General features: G+C 37.0%; 1 protein-coding gene across 2 annotated transcripts; it reads left to right on the forward strand.

Moving 5' to 3' along the window:
* Positions 1 to 97: 97 nt before the first annotated feature.
* LOC140135722 (uncharacterized) lies at positions 98 to 23010 on the forward strand. Of its 2 annotated transcripts, XM_072157322.1 has the most exons (9): positions 98 to 217; positions 2010 to 2096; positions 5071 to 5160; positions 7391 to 7444; positions 8190 to 8279; positions 12082 to 12189; positions 13508 to 13555; positions 15305 to 15358; positions 22758 to 23010. In XM_072157322.1, the coding sequence occupies exons 1-9, from the start codon at positions 179 to 181 to the stop codon at positions 22878 to 22880; spliced, it is 693 nt and encodes a 230-aa protein (XP_072013423.1). In that variant the 5' UTR covers positions 98 to 178; the 3' UTR covers positions 22881 to 23010. The 2 variants fall into 2 exon arrangements, with proteins under 2 accessions (XP_072013423.1, XP_072013424.1); XM_072157323.1 differs by lacking the exon at positions 5071 to 5160.
* The last annotated feature ends 486 nt before the right edge of the window (positions 23011 to 23496 follow it).

The following is a 23496-nucleotide window of genomic DNA, read 5'->3' on the forward strand; positions in this document are numbered from 1 at the left end:
AGTGGATCTAAATTAAATTCACTTTCAAGCAAATTTGATAGTAAAAGTGATGAACGCACAAAGTCAGGCAAACAAGAAGAGGTTTCGAAGAAGGATGAAGTGCAACAACGTAAGCCATGGCAAAAGAGCTTGTCATCTCTATCAACCAAATTCGAGGAGCCGTCTAGAAAAGGCGAAGATGTGCCATCATGGAGAAGATCTAGGCAGTCATCACAAAGTGAGTGACTCTTAATGCTTGATTTGCCTGGATTGCTGTGAATTCAATCACCCTCAGAGTCAGAATAATTGCATGATCATCCATCAACATCAGAATAAATGGTCGTACAGTTTGCGGCAGATGGTTGTAGTCATTTCTAATGGCATGAATGATTAGCGTATTGAGTGATATAGTGTGAATGATGAATATTTTCATCGGTTTTTAATAAGTATTCCTTCATGTAAGAAATAACAGAGTGTTGTATCATATCTTACCTGAAGGATAAACCTTGGTGTGACAAACTAACAAGCAAATTCTGTTCAATATTTTGAAAAATATTTGTTGCAGGTCATAGGAGAAGTTTGTGTTACTATTGTAGCTGTAGCAATAGTTTACAGTATCTGACATTTTATTTATTAAAAAACATAAATTTTGTTGATTTAACATGCACTTCACAGTATGCGCTTCAAGAAGGGTGCAACAGTAGTACAGCTCCTTTTGGCATTTAGATTGTAGGCTCTGTGCCGGGACCCTGATACCTGTATGATCAAGGGCTTATCCAGCCAGTCATGTAATAGGGAGTGTTTTTACATGCCTAAATTTGTAAAAACACACCCAGTTTTTGCCCACATGGCCTATTATAATATTTTGTACACAAATCTTTAATTTACACACCCAGGTTTTTGAATTTACACACCCAACCCTTCAAATCCTACTGAATACCCTGTGTACAATGATCTAAGATAGCCTAAATCGCTTTGCTTGTGCTATTTGGGTGTCAGGTTTATGAACAGGGCTAATTGTAAGTGAGGTGAGGTGCTTTGCCCAAATGCGCAGCATGTTGAGGCTGCATGGCTTCGATCACAATCTACCTTGTGATTATGACTCGAAGCCCTTACCTGTTATGCTACCAATCCCATGCCTGCTTTGTTTTTGTTCTATTAGGGAATAATACTAGTATTACTATTATTGGGTGGAAAGTACTTATCTGTCTAAGTTGGTTACCAATTAAGATCAGTGTGCTTATGTAGTAGGGTTTGTAATTGTCAAACATAATGCCTTTTTTTGCCTCCATTCACATTATTTATTACATATTTTATAATAGAGCAATGTTCAAGAAGTTTCATTGCATGCCTTTCCAATAAAATGCATGCTTTCAAGCTTGTTTTCTTTAAACATCTTTGAGTTCCTAGTCCATCTATTTTACTGAAGTATTTCAGTCATTGTATCGTTGGCTTATAATCAGTTATTGCTAATACTGTAGCTAATCACGCATGTTTCATAGCAAGATGTTCTGCTTTGCTTTGTAATCTATACCACTTCTTTGCATTATTTTTGTATATCTATCATCTTTGCATTATAAGTATCATCATCTTTGCAATAGAGGTTGTGCGTGAAATTATTGATCGGCTCCAAACAAAGGATTTGAACCGGTGTCCTTACCCGTAATCATGGCGCAGTGCAGTCCATTCAATCAAATGTCGTCATCAACCTATTTGATTGTAGTGCATTTGTTGTGTGTGAGACGAACTGTCGCGGTAGATTGCAATCATGCTTTTGTTGAAAGCATTTGAGTAGTCTGCCATATTTACGATATGATACGTCATATGCACAACCTCTATATATCTATTGTCTTCTTTGCATTAAACATCATTTTTGCACTATATCTATCATCTTTTTTGCATTATATCTATCATTTTTCTTTGCATTATTACTATCATTTTCTTTGCATAATACATCATATTTTTTGCATTATATCATCATCTATCTCCCGCTCTCCTGACTACCATTCATCTTGCTTCCGTGTATGTAGCTACTACTCGTGATGATGATGCTGATGTTATGGCTCTGCTCTCTGGAGGTGACTCAAAACCACCTCCATCTCCTCTCATGTCGCCTCGTAAGTTGCTTGATTGATCGCATGATTTTATCATTTGCTTGCTCAGTTGTGAGCCTCATATTTGGCTCATTCATTGTGAATCTTATGTGTAATTTTCTGTATGCTTTCATTTCCAATATTTCACATGTATATATTCTTTATTATTTCTTACCATGTCTTTATAATTTTGACTTTAAAAAGTTTCAAAATGCCCTGATTATATCTTGTAAACATTTCCTATAAATCTCTATTTTTTATTCAAAGATTTCACAGCGTTAATCTTTATAGCAAAGGAAGTATAGATAAAGAAGCGCTTCAATCAAAAAAATATATCTGTCTTGCATGTTTTACATTTAGTTGTTTTAATTTAAACCCTTCAATATCGGCACTAGGAGCACTTAACCAGGGATGCCAGTTTTCAGGCAGCTGTCTGATTTCCTACTTGTTCAAATTTGTGCACCTTTTCAGGCTTTCCCTGCAAAGTCACTTCAGGCAACTGGCATCCCTGTTAAACAAAAAGTTCAGAAAAGCGCAGTTTGTGTACATAATTGTCTTCATGTCCTGAATCAGGGATGTAAATCTTCAGGAAATTTCATGATTTCAGACAATTTTGCATGGATCTTCCCTGTACAAAGTGTAGGGAAACACACATTTTCGGGAAATGTTAAGGCAGTTTCAGGAAATTATGTCAGTGCTTGTTTTCATCCCTAATATTCATAATTATGGCCATAAAATGTCTTGAAATGTCTTGATGACATCTAGTGAAGGAGAATGAATCCATGTGGTGAAAAATAAAAAATAACATAAATGTAGACATTTATATAGCACTTTATGCCGTGAACAGCCTCAAAGCGCTTTGCTTAGATAGATGTCTATACAATGAGTACCATTGTTTTTAAATGCCATGTTTTAGTCCCATATTTTTGGGAAAGGTATGAATTAGTCCTGGATTTGTCAATTGATGACTTTATTAGACATTCAGTAAACCATTATGCATGTATATAGAACCAAGATTACATTTCTGAATTTTTGGAGTCATTAGTTTGTTGTATAGATTAGTGTCATAATGTACTCTCTGTAATTTTGAGGTGGAAGTACAGATGTAATCATGTGAACATCATTTGCATTCCTTTTGTACACATAGTATTAGTTTGCCATCCCTCATATAAGGCTAAAAAAAAAAATTGTTTGTTTGTCCTCCACAACCATTTGAAAATTGGTGCGGGCGGGATTTTTTGTTTGTTTTTTTTTATGTTTTTTTTTAAGAGCACATATCTGAACTGCAAATCGGCAATGGTAGCCACTGTTTCAGTAGGAGAAACAGTACTCCACGGTCCATTTCTTTTCTCCCCCACCGCTATCTCCAGGCCGGTAAATTGATCATCAGCAGTAGCCGGAACATCTGACATTACATTATTAAATAATTCCCGTAAATTTAGGGATATAGGGGCACTTACAAGGCGATCTACAATCACTTTCCTTTCACAAGAAAACACATACATAAACTGCGTGGGTCGCCATGTTTGGACTGCATCACTTGAACGCTGTTATGCAGACAATATAAATCACCACGTGAAAATATTTAAAAATCAAAAAACTATTACATATATCATTCAAATATGTATTTCAAATGTATGAAAAATATTTTAATACAATGTATTTAGTACATTTTTTTTTTTTTTTTAGAAAAATCGGTATATTTATACATTTTCACCCCATGCGTTTTTGTCCACAAACAACGCTAGCTATACTGATATAAATTCAGTTCTTTTAATAGCACGATCGCCGAGTACAAAGTTCACAACGAAATATAGATTTGTATAGTGAGTTTGGACATGCGCCACACGTATGATATGGTCTGCGTAAAATGCCTAAATCAAGACGTAAAAGTCGTAGAAAGTTAGAAAATCCAACAAAAACAGTTTTGGGGAAAATGTTAAAAAAAAAATAGAAAAAAAAAAAAAAAGTTGTAGGCGCTGGGCGTAAAAAAATAGGTGCGGGCGGTCGAGGACAAACAAACAATTTTTTTTTTTTAGCCTAATTAGGATGTGGATGTCAGTATGTCATCTCAATGTTCTGTTCCTCCCTAACTGGGTGTAAACAGTGGTGGCACTAGGAATTTGTTCATGGTGGGGAGGGGCAAAGTGAAAGCTAGAAAAATCAAGAAAATTTTGCATTTTTTTGCTCAAAATAGCAGGTTTGCTGAGATTTTTTTTTGTTCTGGTGCTTTTATTCAGATAGATACCCATATAGTGAGTGGCGGGGGGGGGTGACACCATGCTCCTGGTGCCACCATGTACATGTATATAAACATTGAATAGATTGCATGGTCATCTGCATACATTTGTATATGGCTTCTTGATAGTACAGTGGTTGGTGTGAATATTCTGTTGTATGTTGTATTTTTAATTATTGAGTGTGTTTATATTTCAGGACACCTTGACATTTATCTGCTGAAGTTGTTATTCCTGAAGAAATGTTTTTGTCACCATTTGACATTTTTTTAAAGAAATTTGGAAGTACTCTCCGTCAAATTTATGGATCAATATTTACTTTTCTTTGTTTATATACTTATTTTGATGATTGAGATGGATATAATAATTTATGTATTCATTAATAATTCATCAGTAATTGAAAGCAATCAGTAATATTTGTTAATAATTGAAACTGTTATCAGCAAGATCAAATCAACTTAACTTGTGGCTTTGGAGAATTTAACAGAAAAAATTGTAAATCCTAACATGGGTCAAATGTTTGGTGTTGTTTTTATTGTGGATTCATGTTTTTAATTTTGTTTTAATTGAACATGTAATAATATGATTTTGATTCATGCAATTAACTTTTTCTCAGTGCAATATTCTTTTTAAATATTTTGCCTTTACTAGTGTATGGCTGTGATTAACCATTGTCTAACACAAAGCTTTCTTTTGCCACGTTGCAAGTTTTCTACTAACATCTACCCCATATATATGATTTGCTTTTCTCTAACCCTAAGGTATTGATGCAACAACCACATTTACTTCTTCCAAATTCTCCTCCTCTAACTGGAGAGAGAAGTTACGTGCAAGATATCCTCACAGTTTTGGTAAGAAATAATGGCCTTATTCAAAAATTAGTGCATGCTTGGCTACAATCATCACCATCATTCTGTTTCTTAAAGCACATCAGCCTTAGAGGATAGCTGTCCTTCTTCCAAATTCTCCTCCTCCTCTAACTGGAGAGAGAAGTTATGTGCAAGATATCCTCACAGTTTTGGTAAGAAATAATGGCCTTATTCAAAAATTAGTGCATGCTTGGCTACAATCATCACCATCATTCTGTTTCTAAAAGCACATCAGGCTTAGAGGATAGCTGTCCTTCTTCCAAATTCTCCTCCTCCTCTAACTGAGAGAGAAGTTACGTGCAAGATATCCTCACAGTTTAGGTAAGAAATAACGGCCTTATTCAAAAATTAGTGCATGCTTGGCTACAATCATCTCCATCATTCTGTTTCTAAAAGCACATCAGGCTCAGAGGATCGCTGTCCGTAGTGTCCTGCCTGCATGGGCGAGACATCCTTATAGTCTTGGTAAGAAATAATGGCCTTTAAATGATTCAAAAATAAATGCATGCTTGGCTACAATTATCACCATCATTCTGTTTCAAAAAGCACATCAGGCTTAGAGGATAGCTGTCCTACCTGCATTGGTGAGAGTTTAAAATAAAGTATGCCACCCACAAGCGTTGTTTTTTCCCCGAAGGGTGTATGTCATGAGTGGCATACACTATGGACCACAATGGCCTCATCCCAATGTCATAGTTCAATAACCTCTATTAAACAATCGTAGTGCAAAATTTGGCTTAAGTTGCAGAGTATGGTTTTTAGTACCCAAATTTTCAAAGGTCATTCAATGAATATACAAATGTATTGGGGTTGAATAGATACCAGATTCTAAAATTGCACCCATTACATGAGTATCTAAAAGTAGTGTAGCACATACTTTTCCAAGTTCGCATTAAGAGGAGTAATGTGTCTATCTTGATGGGCATGTTATGTTTTGCAAGTACTATTAGCATTACATATTAAGTGTCCAGCTGTCAACATTTCATCCAATAGGTTTGGATTTAGAAATGATGTTCAAAATGTTATCCCATGGTGCTACTGCCTTACAGTGCGCATGATTGGTTAATTATATTATAGAATCATCTGAATAACCAATCAAATTAGAGCTTTTAGAACTGTTATCAAATTTTAAGCTTATAATACCCTTCAGCCCTACTGACTATTCTTACCATATCTGTGATTGGCTCAATACATGATAAATTGATATACCACTCTTTGTAACCAATTAACAGTTCCGATAATTCGCCAGGTATTGCCTGTGGGGTTAAGTGCACTTTCCAGAAAAGAAAGTTACTTAGTATTGCTTAAGAAACAGTTGCATGCATATTAGACCTTTACATCATGATCCTGCCTCATAGGAAGGCATATTTGTAGGTACTAGGTAGTATGTGAACAATCACTAAAATGTGATAAAGGGTGAACGGTAATAATAACTAATTGCATGGATTTCTTCTGACACCTATGCAGCTATCCAATCTTGCTTGAGTTTCTTCTCTAGACACTTTTCCCTACTTCCTGTCATGCACTATTCCAGGGGAGTACTTCCACAACATTCTGCCTTTTGTCTCATATGCAAGCAAATTTATTGTCTTTTTTTCCTTCTCTATCTATTCCCTTTTTCTCCAACTTGCATGAACCATTTTTTCTTGTCTTACTCATACTTTTACATGTTGTGTTGTTTATGTAAGCGTATACCCATTTGCTACAAATATGTACAATTGTACATCTGGGTTTTTTTTCAAGCAGCATGCTAAATTAAGTGAAAAGTTGTCACATTTATCTGTGGAATCTCATTGCTGAATTAACTATACTGTTTAATATATTTGGATTACTCATTCTGAAGCATTTGCTGTAATGTATATGACAAATGTGAGGTGTTGTAAGAAGGAATGCTATCATATGTGTAAAGTTTATGAATGTATGTGATTATAATGTGTTGACCCATCATTACTGTAATGCTGCCTTATCACCTAAGTACTCCCAAAAAATGGATTATTCCAGATGAATTCCACACAATCCAGATAAAATTTCATGCCAATGCCAGCTTCTAGCATAAGTCGCATTCATCTCCACATGGTCAACCATCATGGATCCAGCTAATTACGCTATTTATCTACAATCAATCATAACAATGAATGGCATTTAAAAAAAATGCATTTAGTTCCTTAATCGTTACTAATATTTTCCCTGGTATTATTATTCTCATTTTTAGATGAAGCTCCAGTTAGTCAAGATGCAAGTGCCAATAAGACTTCAAATGCTGATGGTAAGTTATGCTCTTAACCCCATGAGAACTACCTGCTGATTGGTCAAAATGAATATTGTGTCCAGTTTTGAACCAATCAAGGAAGGTATTAATAAGATCATCTGCAAATGCAAGTTTGACCGTAAATAGTTTAAAGCCTAATCATAATTGGTAATTGAAATGAGCATTTCAAGTTATCAACCAATCAGAAATGCTGTTAGATGACCAGTAGTGTCCAGGGGGTTAATCCTGTAAAGTTGGAATTTTCAAGGAATTATGTGCATGACACTGTCGCCGATATAGCCACCTTAAATTTTTCTTTGTGTTAAATTGTAGCAAACATGTTATATTGACGAGAATACTCTATAGGAAATCATGTTTACTTTGTTCACCTCAAGTTTGATATAATCTGAAAGAATTAAAAAGAATAGTTTGCGTATATCGTAACTGTCAACCAAACTCCCCACGACCCTTGATCAGTTCGTAGTGCGTAAAAGGAAGGTCTATTCATTTAGTGCCTTCATCGGAGAAAAGGAATTGCAGAAAATGGTGAAAAGTTATGGTGCTTTTACAAGGCAAAAAACAATTTTTCTAGGCATTATTGATATGGTGCCTTTAGGAAAGAAAGTTTCCAATTTTGATGAATTTTAGGGTGTGGTGTTGTGGTCTGCAAATTGCTGATAATCCATTATTTAGAAGAAACAAATGTCATGTCATATCAATTAATGCTAGTTTGATTACTCCATAATGATTCTCTTTTTTTCAGTTCAAGAAAACCAATCTGAGAGAAGAAGAAGTCGGAAAAAAGAAGGAGAGAAAGAGAAGACACCTACAGATGCTGCAACTACCCCACAACGTAAGTGTTATTATTATCAGCAATGATAGCCACATCAATGTCACTTTGTTGATTCTATTGAGCATCCATAATGATTTGTTATAGTAGTTAGTAGCATTATAGCCAGATGATAATAAACACTGCATCAAATCCTTGGCAAATGAGTCACCCTTGGCAAAGTTTCGATTTGGGTCAATTATCAAAAACATGATAACCATTTTAAAAAGATATTGAATTGATTTTTTCTTTGTTTCTGTCACATGCTAGCACTGGTCCAGTGTTAATAATCACTCCCTGGCACATAGGGTAGCAATTGCACTTAATCACCCCAGCAAGCTCAAGTGGTTGCTTCATAACCACACAAGGGTGTAAAGATCTGAGGAATTGAGCCAGTTCTTACATATGTATCAAAATTAGGCCATATGCTCCAAAGTCCGTTAGGGACCGTTCACAAACACTTGTTAGGGGGGCCTGATGCAAAAAAAGGGGGGGGGGGCTGAAATTTTTGACCCTCCCAAGGGGGGGCCCTGAAAAAAATGACCACAAATTTCCTGGAAAAATTAAGTTTATATGCTTTTCTATGGGGTTGACCCATAATTTTCATGTCAAAAAGGGGGCCCTGAAATTTTTGAGGTCTGTAAAGGGGGGCCCGAAAAATTTTCGCGATGAAATTTTTTTGCATCAGGCCCCCCTTACAAGTGTTTGTGAACAGTCCCTTATTACTGTGAACAGAAGCATTTCTGTGATGACAGAAGTAGTTCCATGTATTATAAATGGTGCTATAAGAAACTTTGCCAAGAGAAAGTGATATGTAAAAATCAGTAGGATAGTTTTCAGAATGGAATGATCCTTTTTGTAATTTCCTTGTTTGTTGTATGCACCTGTCTCTGATAAAGCACTAATATTGTCACAGAAAAAATGTCAAAGAAATATGAATATGGGGCTAGTTGCAAAGGAGTTTAGACTATATGACTGATACTGTTTACAAAGAAATCCTTCTGTAGGTATGGTTCCCCATTAGATATAGATGCAGTCTATGGCCTTGACAGACTTAGCAATCATATAGCACGAGGCTAGCCTGAAGGGCTGGACCGAGCGCTTGCTGACGCTACCTCTTTGGATAGTATACTAAAAGCAACAGAAAGTAGCGCTACTTAGCTTTGGTTCAAATACAATGACTTTAATCCCTTACTTTGAGGATGATAAAATCTTCAGTGAGATTCAGCAAAAATGTCATTGTTATCCTCAATACTCGTAAGAGACTGACATCTGACAGTGAGCTAGGGGAATTCTGCTTTACTGAAAAAAATAGCGAGCAGTGATGATGTGACTTCATTTTATCAAAAAACCACCAATCAATTGTTGTTTATGATTGGATATAAATTGTGCTTGCTCATCCAATGATGCCATTGATATTATGTAATTGTTGTAGGGATATCTGAAAACAAATGTTAAATTGGGTTAGGTGGTATAACCAGATATTTGGGGAAAAATCACACATTTACTTTTTCTCATTCATAGTTCACAGTGCACCATCATCATAGCAGTCTTTGAAATGTCATCTTTGATATTTATTGTATTATCTTAATCCTAGTTTCATAATATGTTCTTATGTTTCTTTGCATGTGTGTCACTTGCCTGTTGTCATCTCACCTGCACTGCATGACCTTGTGACATGTACAATGTTCATGCAACCTATACCACCATCACCATCCTGTGTGTATATACATCACCTCTACCATATCTGTGACTTTTGACCCTACTGTGATACCATCCATGTATTCGTTCATCTCACTGCCACATGCGTCTATTCCAATTTTTAAAAAAGAAGATGAGGTAGATTCCAATCAACCAGAGTCAGGGATTCCACTTGTACCAGGGCTCTCTGGGGCTGATACATCCTCTGAGTCAGGATATGAACAGGTCCCATCGACAAATCCAACTGATTTAATGACTGTGTCTGAAACATCATCAGTATCAGACATAATTCTACCAGCACAAGATGACACAAGTTCATTACCAGTACCAAATTTGTTAGTTTCATCTCCTCCATCAACAAAGGGCAATGGTGGTGGGGATAATGATCCATCGCAGATGACAGTACCACCATCCTTTGATAGTCAATCCCTTAGTTCTGATATTTCTGTATCAGATATACCACCTTCATCAGATAGTACTAGGTCTGATCCCAGACTGGAACCACCCAGTAGTTTACCAGGCCTAGAGCCTAGATCATCACTTGTATCAAATACGAGATCAGCAAGTATCTCATCCGCTTTGTCAGGGGTATCGTGCGCATCGGACGCATCATGGTCCGATATAGAGGACGAGCGTAGGGGATCTAATGTATTTAGCCCATCCCCCATAGGTGAGCTGGATGCTTTGGCAGCCCATCTAGAATCAGAGATAAATAATACCACAAATAGAGTATCGTTTGGTTCGTCCCAACGTTCCGATGAATCCCCAATGCCAGATACGACACCCCAATCTGATGCGGCAACAGGAAATAGCAGCAGAGTGAGGTTTCAGATATCTCCCGAAGTATCACCGATACCAGAGAGCCCTGGTAAAGCATTTGGTCTGTCCCCTATCCCTGACCTGTCATCCGAATCTGATATATCACCTGGGTCGGATGCCCTTCAGAGGGAAGACGGTGGGAGTAATGACAGTAAGTAGCATGGCCGTACTCACTCCCTTGTGTTGTTTAGCTGTAATTGTGACTTGTTTAAACTGTTGATATTCATAATAATTGAACAAACATTGTGTAATTGCACTTTTTGAAAAATTATTTACAATAATAAGTAGTCAGTGGTAACATGTTGTCACTCCGACCTATGTGTGCGATTTTTCAGCTAAATTAATCTACACTGCACTACAAGATTCATGTTGGGGCCGCCTGCACAGGTACACCATCGCCAAGGTACCTGACTGTTACACACAGAGTAACATAGAGTACCACTGCTACTACTGCACAGGAACACCAGCAGTGGTCCTGCACTGTTCCTACACTGGTACTCCACTGATACTGCGTAGTATCACTTAATGATGGTGTACCTGTGCAGGCGGCTCCATAGGAATCTTGTAGTGTACATCATTTTAAAACTGTAAAACCTTTTTGGCAATCTGCTTGTCAGATATTTACTGTTTAAGTATTTCAGCAGGTAAGTACATAATTTGCTTGGGTTTGGCCAGCAATAATATTCATATACCCTCTAACTTCAGTCAGTTTCACACCATGATAAGTCACGAAAGTGAATCTGATACAGTTGAGGGAAGGGGGGATGACAAGAGCCAAGCTTGTCACCAATACGATAAAGGTATAGCATTACATAACAAATGAAGTCTCCAGATGAATCATGCTTTTCAGCATGCATGTGCTTTTCAAGCAAGCTAAGGCAATTTGCATATTGTGCTGCATTTCTCAAACTCGTTGATTTGACATCAGTATATGATTGCACCTAAAAGTAAATTAGGTAATTCTTGGCCAAGCTCGAACACTCGGCACGCTTGTAGCTCCTCGATAAACCCCCTTATGCATAGCATGCATGTACATGCCTTACCCTGTGTACCCGCTTAGTACACTACATGGACTCAACATGAACAATCGAGCTTGGTCAAGAATTAACTAATTTACCTATAGTATTATGAGTAATTTTAACATCTAAAGATTGCTATAAGAACATGTTGTAACACTAAACCAAATTGATGATGTCATTGTATCAAATGACAGAAATGCAGCATATAAATCATCAGCTACATAGTTCTCATTCATTATTCCATGTTATCTTTCTCCACACCTCATCTCCCATCCCCGCTATTATAGGGCAAAGGCGTTACCGCTACTCATACGAGACGGATCTTGCAAGTCCTGTCGTCGGGGATGATGATGCTTCCTCCGAGGTTTCTACTGATAGAGAGAGCTATTCTGATTGTAAGTTTTTGAGGTTATTCTCATGGGCACTACTGGCCAAATTATCGGCCTCTTAAATATAGCAACATAATGCCGTTCATCAAGTTAATCATCTTGAGACTTTGTTAGTCACACCACTACTTGCTTATATTATAGCTTGTATCTCGCCTTAATTTTCACTACTTGCTCAAAATTCAGTTGCATTCTTTATGCTTCAAACCATGTCTCATTGGCTGACTATACATACATATATTCATAATTACACTTGATCATTACCAACTGGTGCCAGTAAACAGTGGCAGCGCCACGGGGGGCATGGGGGCAAATGTCCCCCAGTCAGAACTCTTGCCCCCCTGTTGTCCCCCAGAAAAAACCCCAAATTACTTAAAATTTCCCTTTTTACGGTAATTTTATGCAAACTTTGTTGATTTCCCCCCCCTGAAATTCATTTTGCCCCCCTAATGCCCCCCCCGAAAAAAATTTCCTGGCGCCGCCACTGCCAGTAAAGCTATTGGTGTACCACAGGGACAATGTTTTTAACTGGTACACAACAAGCCAAAAGACTTCAATATCAGGTTAAACCCGGCACAAGATGTAAACCATGTCTTGCGCACAGTTTAATCTAATTTTGAGTCCAATTGGCTTGCTGGATTACCAATGGAAATATTACTGTCCTCAGCAGTACCAATAGTTTTATTGGCACTATTTGGATGTTTTGCCTAAAGGAGGATGTTAAAACAACCTCATCCCGATATGCGTATACTTCTTTCTTATCAAGATCATTAATAGGCCTAAAACTTGTTTTGTTTGGTCAAAAAAACATCTTAATATTTAACATATCTTCTTTCCTCAAACTGAAAATTCAAATATAACACACATTTTCATTCAACCAATGGTGCTGTCATGGATATCAAAAGTGCATGTTCCATACATGCGTTCTGATCAAGATGTATTGTTTGTATTCATGATACAAAAAATGTACAACTGCACAGATGAAGAGCATGGGAGTGAAGGTAATTCAGCCAAAATCAAAAGAGTGCCAACATGAGAAAGATTTTTATCACATATTATTGTTCATTTGCCTGGGGTGCCACTAGTGCCAGATGTCACTACACATGAAAAACCAGTTTCTGCAAACATGAAAAACTCAATTCTGAATTGGCACTCTTTGTGTCTAAGCTCTTTGTTCCAAATCATGTAAACAGCCGCATACATTATCATCATGTCAATCAGCACCAATTAAAAGAGACACGTTTGCGCCTAAAACTTTCATTAAGCACAAGGTAGTTGAATTCAATGGTAGTGACCATAGATATGACCCACCTTTCACTTCCCATAGATTCCCGTAGGAGGAGGAGGAGACAGGATGTCACAGAAGACAAGACAGGTATATTATGATCTGCTATCACTAAGTGGGTGACTGTACTGTTTGGTAGTCCTACTTCATTCTGCTATGTGGCTGCACTCAATGGTGGCGCTTTCATTGTTCTTCTTGTCTGTCTGTCCGGTTGTCTGTTTGTCGTCAGTGCAATGTGGCTGTTATGTTTTGTCATTTATATACTGTGAAGTCATTGCTTTTTATGAATGGATGAAGTGAGATCCCATTTTATCTTTTTAAAAATGGTATAGAGATATGGTACTAGTCTCATTACCAATGTTAATTTGCTGCATATTTTTTTACTTTCTGTGTTTTATGATGGAATTTTTCAAGAACCTATAATCAAGTTCCACAAACATCATTTGATCAAAGATCACGTAGGAGCAATTAGATTATGTCAATTCTCAAAAATTAAAACAAGCTTTGGGAGACTGCTTTCAAATTGTTTTAAAACTCTGAACCTGCACTTTCTGACCAATTGAATTAAAGATACTTTTAAATTCTCTTCATCTCTAGCATGGTTATAATCTGGGTGCTTGTCGTGTATTATTGTCAATGTTTGTCAATTGTTATGTAACTATTTGTATGTATCATATTGTATCTTATTATCTCCTGGTGTATCTAGTTGTATGTTATATGTTTTATACTAATTATCAGTATTTTTATTTGTTTGTTTTCTTCTGTAGACTTTCATGTCATGGAATATATATTATGTAACCAAACTTCATCTGCACTAAAGTTGATCAATGTGAACTGATCTGATCCAACAAATCTCTGATACCAGAAATTATGAACTTTGAATTATAAATATTAGCTTGTTATGTGAGGAAGAGAAAAAAAAACATCACTTTTTAAAGGGTGGTATTAAGCCTGGAATTATGGAAACTTTTGGGCCCCATAACTGCTAAATTGTTGCGTCTAATGTATATAAAAGTATACATATTTAGAATGGCAAAGACTTGATGAATCCATCTGTGAGGTCAATTTGGGCAAAAATGCTCATTTTTGGAGGAAAATTAAAAACATTTCGGACCACTTAACAAAACAATTCTTGAGTAAAAACATTTTTATTAATTTTTTAAAACTAAATAAAAATATCTAGGACCTGTTTTTAAAAATTTGTTGAAATTGTAAACGTGTCAAGAGTTGAACATATTTTGTGTTATTATTTTGTGTGTGTGCATGCTTTATTACTATTATTCTTTTTTTGCATGATATCAAACTTGCATCTCCAAATATTAGTACTGATATGTAATAGATTGGACTAGATCAGATCAGTTCAGATCAATTCACAAGTCACAACCACTCAAGTAAAATAATGACTGACAATTCACAGGATTGATCTTTACAGTGACTGTGATCTTTACAGTGACTGTAAAGCAGATTTGAAAACAAAGAAATTGTAATATTTTGATAACAGATTTTCACTTTATAAATTGAAAACAAGTTTTGAAATCGGTCACATTTTCTGAGGAATTTGTTTCTTCTCGGTTAACCTCATTTTTCTTGGTGGCATCATTACTATCTGTAGATATGTACTATTCCCTAGGCAAAGATGCTGTGTCATGGTGACAGTTAAAAGTTCACAATGATACCCAGTCATTATAGCATGGTATAACTAATTTATGCTGATAGCATTGGTAGCACGCTACATATTTAATCGACCACCGTTTCCCTTGGGCTTGTAAAAATGATCATTTGATTACAAAGATGTTTTCCCAGCTCACTAATAATTAATATTACCATTGTATTTTGTAGCTGAAGCACCAACATCACCCGTCACAAGAAAATCGCCATCAGGTGACAATGAAGGTATGTGTCATCTCAAAAATATTAACTTCAATTTTGGCTTTTAATATTAATATTGATATGATTTTATCTATTAAAGATAGTTGTAATATAATGTCTGTGATGTTACATTTCTGTTTAAAGTAAGACGGATATCATGATGGTTATCATCAAATTTGATGAAGTTAAGCGATGAAAAAAACACCCTATTTTACGGATTTTGCATTTTTGGAGATTTTTTGGAAATTTTGGAAAAAAATTCAGAATGTTTTCAAAATATCATCACACTTTTGCAATATTTTTTTTTTCAGTGATATTTTAGGGTCATTTTAGCCTCTAGGAAAAAAAAGTAAAATCCTGACCAACTGACCCTACTTGAAAAGTCCATCCGCCTGTAAAATAAGGTGTGTGTTTTTCGTCGCCTAATGCAGATTTTTTTTAAATATTCGATATTGTAAGCAGACACAAATGATGATCCTGATTGTGCCCTGGCAACTGCAGAGATTTATTTGAACTCCGGTAATGAGTGTTTCTAGTTTATATGCTAAAGCAATTGGGATTAGGGAAAGGTTTAAGAATATGGGTTGCAGGTGTCAAATTTTCATGGGGGAAGGAAAAGCATGTTTTTGTGGTACTGGGAATAATGTTTGCTTCACACTTAATATATATGTGGGGTACATAGGAGGGATTATTAAGGGCATGCAGATACCACCTTCCCAGCTTAGTACAACTATTGAAATATCGAAATATATTTGCCCAGGTATAGCACAATTTGTGCCTCAGTGGCGTAGCATCAATCATTAGATTTGAGGCACCAAGTCTTACTGAGGAGGCACCAGCCATTTGTCACCAAGTTTTTTCCCCAAAAATTTTCAATTTGATTGGGGGACATGTGCCCTATGACACCAAACCACTGTTGGGCTTGGCTCACTAATTTGCACTGTCCAAAATGTTTTTGTTTTTAACTTGTTTCCATATACCATTAACATCAGGAGTACTCTGGGGTTGCATTGTATCGTTTGATCATTTCAGCCATTTTGTCCTCCCAGTTAGCATAATGCTTGTAGATAGCCATTATAGAAAGGGTCTATCCTTCATGTAAACATACACAAAATTAGCCTCTTGTCAAGACTTCATTGATGGATTGTAAGCTTTATTCCGCAAGTTGTATAATCCCTATCAGGGGTGGATCCAGGAATTTTCAGTACGGGGGTGCCGAGCCACCGCCACTGCCGCGGCGGCTTGGCGCCAACACATGCACAAAGTCAGGTGCTGCTCTGCAAAAATACTTAGAGTTAGGCGCTACTCTGCAAAAATTAGATAGATAGATCCCTATCTTGATATTAGGCTAACTTTGAGTAAGCTTACATGAAGGTAGTATTCATTAAAGGGTTGGTTTATTATTATAGTGCAGTTGTATCATCTTTGTCCAAATCCTTCAGTAGTTCCTGATTGATGTATGTGAGACATGGGGTCCTTTCAAAATATATTCTTCAAATATATTCTAAAAGATTATATTGCAGTAAAGAACCTTTTATTAGCTCTCTCGTTCAAATTTCCAAGAAACAAAGGCCCTAGAAGATTCCAAAAAGCACATTGAAGTGGAAAGTGACATGAGCCCCTAACCAGCCTCTTAATCTAGACTCGATTCTCCAGTCCTCGAATACCCACGCACGGCAACATGAAGGATTGTGGGTAAAAAAAGGCGCCGCCATTAGAGGCCAGAAGGATTCAGGCTACTCTTAATCTAGAGAATTCAAGTTCACAAACAAGGTGCTATTCCAGTTGAAATCCATATGCCCCATAGGGAAAACATGAACTTAATCTTCCACACAGGGGCTGTAGATTTCAAATGGAGTTACCCCATTCCGGTATCCCCATTTGAGATTCGCACTCCCTGTCTGGAAGATTAAGGTCTTGTCTTGCACAGGGGGTGTATGGATTTCAACTGGAATAATCCAATACTTGCTTACTCATGTAACAAACTACTGAATGATTTTGACATGGATAGTAGATACCATTCACTATTGTTTTGTTTTATTGTACCAGGGTAGACTCTAATATTAGAGTGTGTTTCTACACTATAATCATCATATGACATTATTTTGTTTTATAGCACCAAGGTAGACTTTAATATTGAGTGTGTTTCTACATTGTATCATAAAGCAACATTGTTTTGTTTTGTAGCACCAAGGTAGACTCTAATATATCAGAGGTTGTTTCTACATTGTAATTATCATAAAGCAACAGTCTTCTCAACTTTGAATCCCAAACTGAAAAAATTGACATTACTACAGTAATAGTTTTGAATGAGTGAACACAGCGTGTGCCATTTTAGTCATGCAATTCCATGTATGTGTCCAGTAACTTCCCTGGGGGCGGGTTATCATGGTTGAGTGGCAGAAATTATGCTGTGTTCATTCATTTGAAACTCTTACTGTACAAACCTCAGTGGAGTCAATTACTGACATGCACGATAGGTACCAGTGGCTTTTTCTATCGCACCCTAAACAATATTCCACAATGCTTTCGTTTTTTATGTAAATGCAAAACGATAACATCGTGGAAATGTTAATTATTATGCTTGATGCAGTTTATTACATCACCAGGGTATGATAGAAAGAGTCACCGGTACCTAACCGGGCACCGATAGCTCTATAGTACCAATAAGAGGCCGTCAGCCTTTCGCCATCTTGTGGGTACAAATGATCTGCGTGTTCATGCGTCGGACACTACGCGCAGGGCGCAGCTTGCCACACAGCTGTTAATACGCATCAACACAGTGATTTTGCTGTCCACGCATGAAGATCGAACGACCATCACAGCGTCTACCCACAAGATGGCGGCAAATGATGTCATGCTGACGGCCTCTATTTCGCCATGGTGCCTAATAATGTAGACATCTGTGAGAAGATTGTTGATACAATAGAGTAGTAACTGTTTAGAATGTGACCTCATTTCTTTGTGTGTCATCTATCTATATCCCCATGACTTCTTTTAGAAGCAAACCAAGAGCCCGCCATTCCAATACTTCTATCCCCTGATTGTGAGTACATTGTCTCTCTATCTAGTTATTTATTTCTCTGTCATCTTCTCATATTATTATATCTCTCATATATTTATATATATATCCCATTCAACAGATTAGAATACCCATGAAAAGCTATGCATGCTTGTATATGGTAGTATATATATCAAGACCATAACTACAGTCATTTCAAATCAATTGTGGCCATCAGTGCAGTTGTAACTGTGTTCTACACCCACAGACTACTACAGACGAATCACAATCAGTCAAAAGTCTCAGCATCACCCGATAATGAGAGCCAATCGTTCCATGCAATGCGACAGGCGAAACTGCGATGCACATACTACATATTTTTATGGTCTTTCGCGTAAACGTGAAGACACTTAACGCACTATCGCGTAGGCAGACAATACTGTCGTGATTGTTAGACAAGAACGATCGGCCCTCATGAATATTCGAGAATTCACAGCATACAAAGCACTGTTTGTGATTTGTCTGTGGTAGTCTATGTGTACACCAGTGTATTGTGATGGCAGAGTGACATGCATACCAATAAGTGTTCTATGCACCATGGAACTTGCTATAGTGTTGAGTTGAGAGTAACACCATGTTGGATTTTCAAGTGACGGTTTTAAATCAGTGCGTTTACGCGGTTGCTTCACCAGCGTACAGACAAATCGTACTTATATGTGTGTGTGTATATGCCCGAAGGATTAGGTTAGAGTGCGCAATCCAAATCTGTCACTGCAAAATCCCACATGGCATTACTCTCAACTTGTATGCCCAAGTATAATATGAATACATGCATCATGCATAGCTTTTCCAGGACATTATTTTCAACCACAGCAATACATTTCTGCTGCATGTAATAATCCATTGAGTAGTTTCCCTCGGGTAGCGTTCCCATAGTCTAGTTAGATAATGTAGCTGTCTGAGATCATAGATATCTAGGTGATATTGCAGCTTTAACATATGGGTATCGTATACCAGAAACTCCTCAGCCATAGACTACTTACCAACTGCTTACCATCCATTTACATAAGTTTAACAGTGACACTAGAATTTACATGTATATTTTATCTCCTAACATGTAGAGAGATTATCTGCATGATGAGAATCCATATCTATAATATTTATCCCCATTCATATACCATTAGGGCTATTCGAGGTGAAATGCATACACCTCATATCGTCACTGGGCGGGAAAAGTCTGATATGTACTTTTGGCTATTGAACATGAATAAAACCTTTTAGGTGTAGAATATATATTGTAGAGTTTGCTTCATCCATGTTCAGGGCCAAAGTACATGCAGGAAAAAAGTCATATTTACTTTTGGCCCTTGAACATGGATAAAGCCTTGTTGGTGTAGACTTTATATTGAAGGGTTTGCTTCATCCATGTTCAATTAAGGGCCAAAGTACATGCAGGAAAAAAGTCATATTTACTTTTGGCCCTTGAACATGGATAAAGCCTTGTAGGTGTAGACTTTATATTGAAGGGTTTGCTTCATCCATTTTCGAGGGCCAAATGTACATATGAGATTTTCCCCTCCCAGTAACGATATGGATGACATGACCTTAATATCCCACACAGGGAGTGTTGATTTCAAATGTGGTCACCCATTCAGGTAACCTCATTTGAAAGTCACACTCCCTCTGTGGAAGGCTAAGACCATATCATCCATAGGGGGTGAATGGATTTTAACTGGAATAGCCAATTAAACTTGATTATAAAATGAATTGCATGTGATAGCTTGCAACAGTTTCTAGGTCTAACTACTGACAAGGGTAACATACAGGTCAAACACCATACATTAAAATCTTGGCTATTATTTCTTCAACTAAATTCAACCTTAATGATCATTACTTTTAACTTTTAACCCACGTAACGTTAATGGTGGAAACTGGAGTCATATTTTTTACAAGTCTTTTCTCCATGAGCATCTTTTCCTCTTGTTTTCAAAGGGCATATTCGAGACGACTTACTTTAATCATTTACATCGTCACTGGGCGGGAAAAACCCCATATGTACTTTTGGCCCTTGAACATGGATAAAGCCTTGTAGGTGTAGACTTTATATTGAAGAGGTTGCTTCATCCACGTTCAAGGGCCAAAAGAACATGCAGGAAACACCGCATATTTACTTTTGGCCCTTGAAAATGGATCAAGCCTTGTAGGTGTAGACTTTATATTGAAGGGTTTGCTTCATCTATGTGCAAGGGAAAAAGGTACATATGAGGTTTTTCCCGCCCAGTGACAATATATTTTTATGAGTTACGAACAGGGGATCATTTAACAGTTTTTTTAAGGTGGTACTACACCCCTTGATAAATTTGTGACTATTTTTGCATTTTTCTCAAAAATAATAGCACACTAGTAACAAAATGTATATTATAGGGGCAAGGAATCCAGTTACTACGCTGGAATTTCAGTGACTCAAGACAAGCGGTACGTTATTTATGATAAGAAAAGAGGTACCGCTAGAATGTACCTCATATATAATGAACCACTTGTCTTGAATCACTGAAATTTCAGTGAAGTAATTGGATTCCTTGCCCCTATAATATACATAACTTTTGGTACCAGTGTGCTATTATTTTTTGAGAAAAATGCAAAAATAGTCAGGGGGTGTAGTACCACTTTAACAGTGGACCAATGTGATAAGTGAACAAAAGAGGGTGACATAGTTAACATTGCCGCCCATCTGATCCCCTGTTCACTAAGTCAATTCTGGCTTAACATGAATTTAAGAAAGAGAAAATCGATATTTGGCATTCTGCAAAACTCATAATGATATAATCAACACAACTGCTTATGGTTCTCATTAACTATACCATAACATTTTTAACTTGCAGGTATTCAGTGCTTTATAATCATGTTTTATTTCCTTTATTTCATCTCCTTCAACATATATTTTGTTATTTATTATATTACTTATTATAATTCTTTCTTTCAACTTGCATATCTTGGGTGAACATATAAAATAATATTATGTAAATATACGGCAGACTTAAACATATAATTATTCCAGAAATTGAATCAACAGAACGGTGCTTGCTTCTGCAATGGCAGAGAAATATAGGCAAGACACTGTATTGATCAGTGATGTATTGTGTTTAAAGTGTGCTTGTTGCCTTCATGTAAAGAGGTTTGCAGTATCTTTCATAGAATTAATGTACCCATGTCATTGAAGAAGACAAGAAAAGAAAAATATGAAACTTGATGGATTTGGGTACACACCACCTGTGCATTTTCACCCTGTCATATATTCTTCTGTAAAGTTTACAGCATCACTCAATTGAAAGTGTTTCTATACATTATATACCTCTGTCTGCCTTTGACCTTTTCAGTAAATCCCACAATTCCTTGCGGTTAGACCCGAGATGTCGTCATTTGACATCACACTGATGCGCACATTGTTTACCGAACATCGTTACTGCTTATTGCAAGTTGGTGTGACGTCAAATGACGACATCTCGGGTCTAACCGCAAGAAATTGTGGGATTTATCAAAAAGGTCAATTGTAGAAGCATATTTATTCTTTCACATGGCAAGTTTGTATAGACTGCCTCCCTCATTTGTTCAAGTCAACTCGTTCAATTCATTCCCTCAACTTTCTGGGTTGATGACTGAGAAACATTTTTGTGTTAAAAAAAGTTTTGGACTTTTCTCAAGAATGAGGGGAACAAAGACTGCACATTTGTTTCCAAATTGACCTTGTGATAGCGTTTGTTTTTGAACACATACTTTAGAACTCTGCGCACAACCAAAGTCAAGTGAGAATAAAGTTCGTTAATTATGTAGTCAAATCCAATTTTCTACTCACGGTTAGACAGTTTTGTCAACCAGGTCGGTTGACTTCTTCAGTAATGCAATGATCCGCCTACACTCCTGCGAAATTTCTCATTCCTCTGGTGCACAGTTCTTAACAACGGATCAAGTGAGAATGTTTTCATGAGTCCCAACACAATACAAACGGAAAGTTTTTCAGTTGTCACTGCAAGTAACACAAATACATGCAGAGTTGCAGACGATGAAGGATCTAGTCATAAGGTTTTTGATCAAGTTACAATTCCTACAATTCAGCACTCTATTAAACTGTAACTCCTGAGAGAAATTGTAAACTGCTGCAATTTTATGATGATATAAATTCATACGTAGCGGTAAATGACCAAATAGAAAATTGTTTTTACACTAAGTTTAAAAACATGTATATAGATATCCCACGAATATGGGATGATATTAGAAACAAAGTCTGCGAATTTGCACAATTAAATACGCCAATGTAATCGCTTTATATCATCAGCATAGTCGCTATGATATTCTGTCTTATGTAACAATACCTTATCTATACTTTCACTTGAATCTAACTTTGGTCTTGACTTATTATTACAGCTCTTCCTAATGGCATTGCATCCAGGAGAAAAAGCAGGCTTAGTAGTCTGGGAAGTAGTATGGATTCCCAACCAGAAGTTGAAGGTGGTCTTCCAGCAGGCAGAAGGGGCTCAAGCAGGTTAGAAGCAGCTGCAGATGCTGAAAGCCCGCGTCCTGGCAGCGGTAGACGTGCGGGCAGCAAACAAGAAGCGGCAACAGTTAATGTTGGTGATACGTCAGTGCGATTTAGTAAAACGGACAAGGAGCCAGAAAAGGTTGAAGGAAGGGGTAGTAGTAGATCAGAGAGGAGGAGAGGTACTGGTGTACAAGGGGATGGAGTTAGAACTGGTGAGGGTGTTCCTCAAGATACAACTCCAGGTCCCAAAAGAACTTCTGGTGTGGATGATGGTAAAGATGCAACTCCAGTGGAAGTAGGCAGCGGTGATAGGGCACGTAGGAAAGCAGGTATGTTGACAGAGTAATTGTGGCAACTCATATTGAGGGATCCGCGCAACAGTGCCTTAATTTCATTTTGGGCAAGAAAGATCAAGGTTGCGTTTTTAAAAAAGCATGCGTATATTTGTGCAAAATAGGTGCAAAGTGAGCATATTATTTTCAACTCTCTCACCTATAGTTTGAAGCTGGCAAGTTATACCACAAATGTAGAAAAAAATTGTGTAAAAGACATTCTGATGTATATATTAATGGTGCTTCGTGTGTTTTAATTTACAGAGTCCACAGAGGTTACAAGTGAAACCAA

Source organism: Amphiura filiformis, chromosome 16 (genome assembly GCF_039555335.1).
Source record: "Amphiura filiformis chromosome 16, Afil_fr2py, whole genome shotgun sequence".
Classification (NCBI taxonomy): domain Eukaryota; kingdom Metazoa; phylum Echinodermata; class Ophiuroidea; order Amphilepidida; family Amphiuridae; genus Amphiura; species Amphiura filiformis.

Bases quoted from the DNA above. Each gene is read 5' to 3' on its own strand.
- LOC140135722 (XM_072157322.1), top strand. From the start codon at position 179: ATGTGCCATCATGGAGAAGATCTAGGCAGTCATCACAAA. The intron at 218-2,009 runs GTGAGTGACTCT...CCGTGTATGTAG, and splicing joins ATCTAGGCAGTCATCACAAA to CTACTACTCGTGATGATGAT. The intron at 5,161-7,390 runs GTAAGAAATAAT...TCTCATTTTTAG, and splicing joins AAGATATCCTCACAGTTTTG to ATGAAGCTCCAGTTAGTCAA.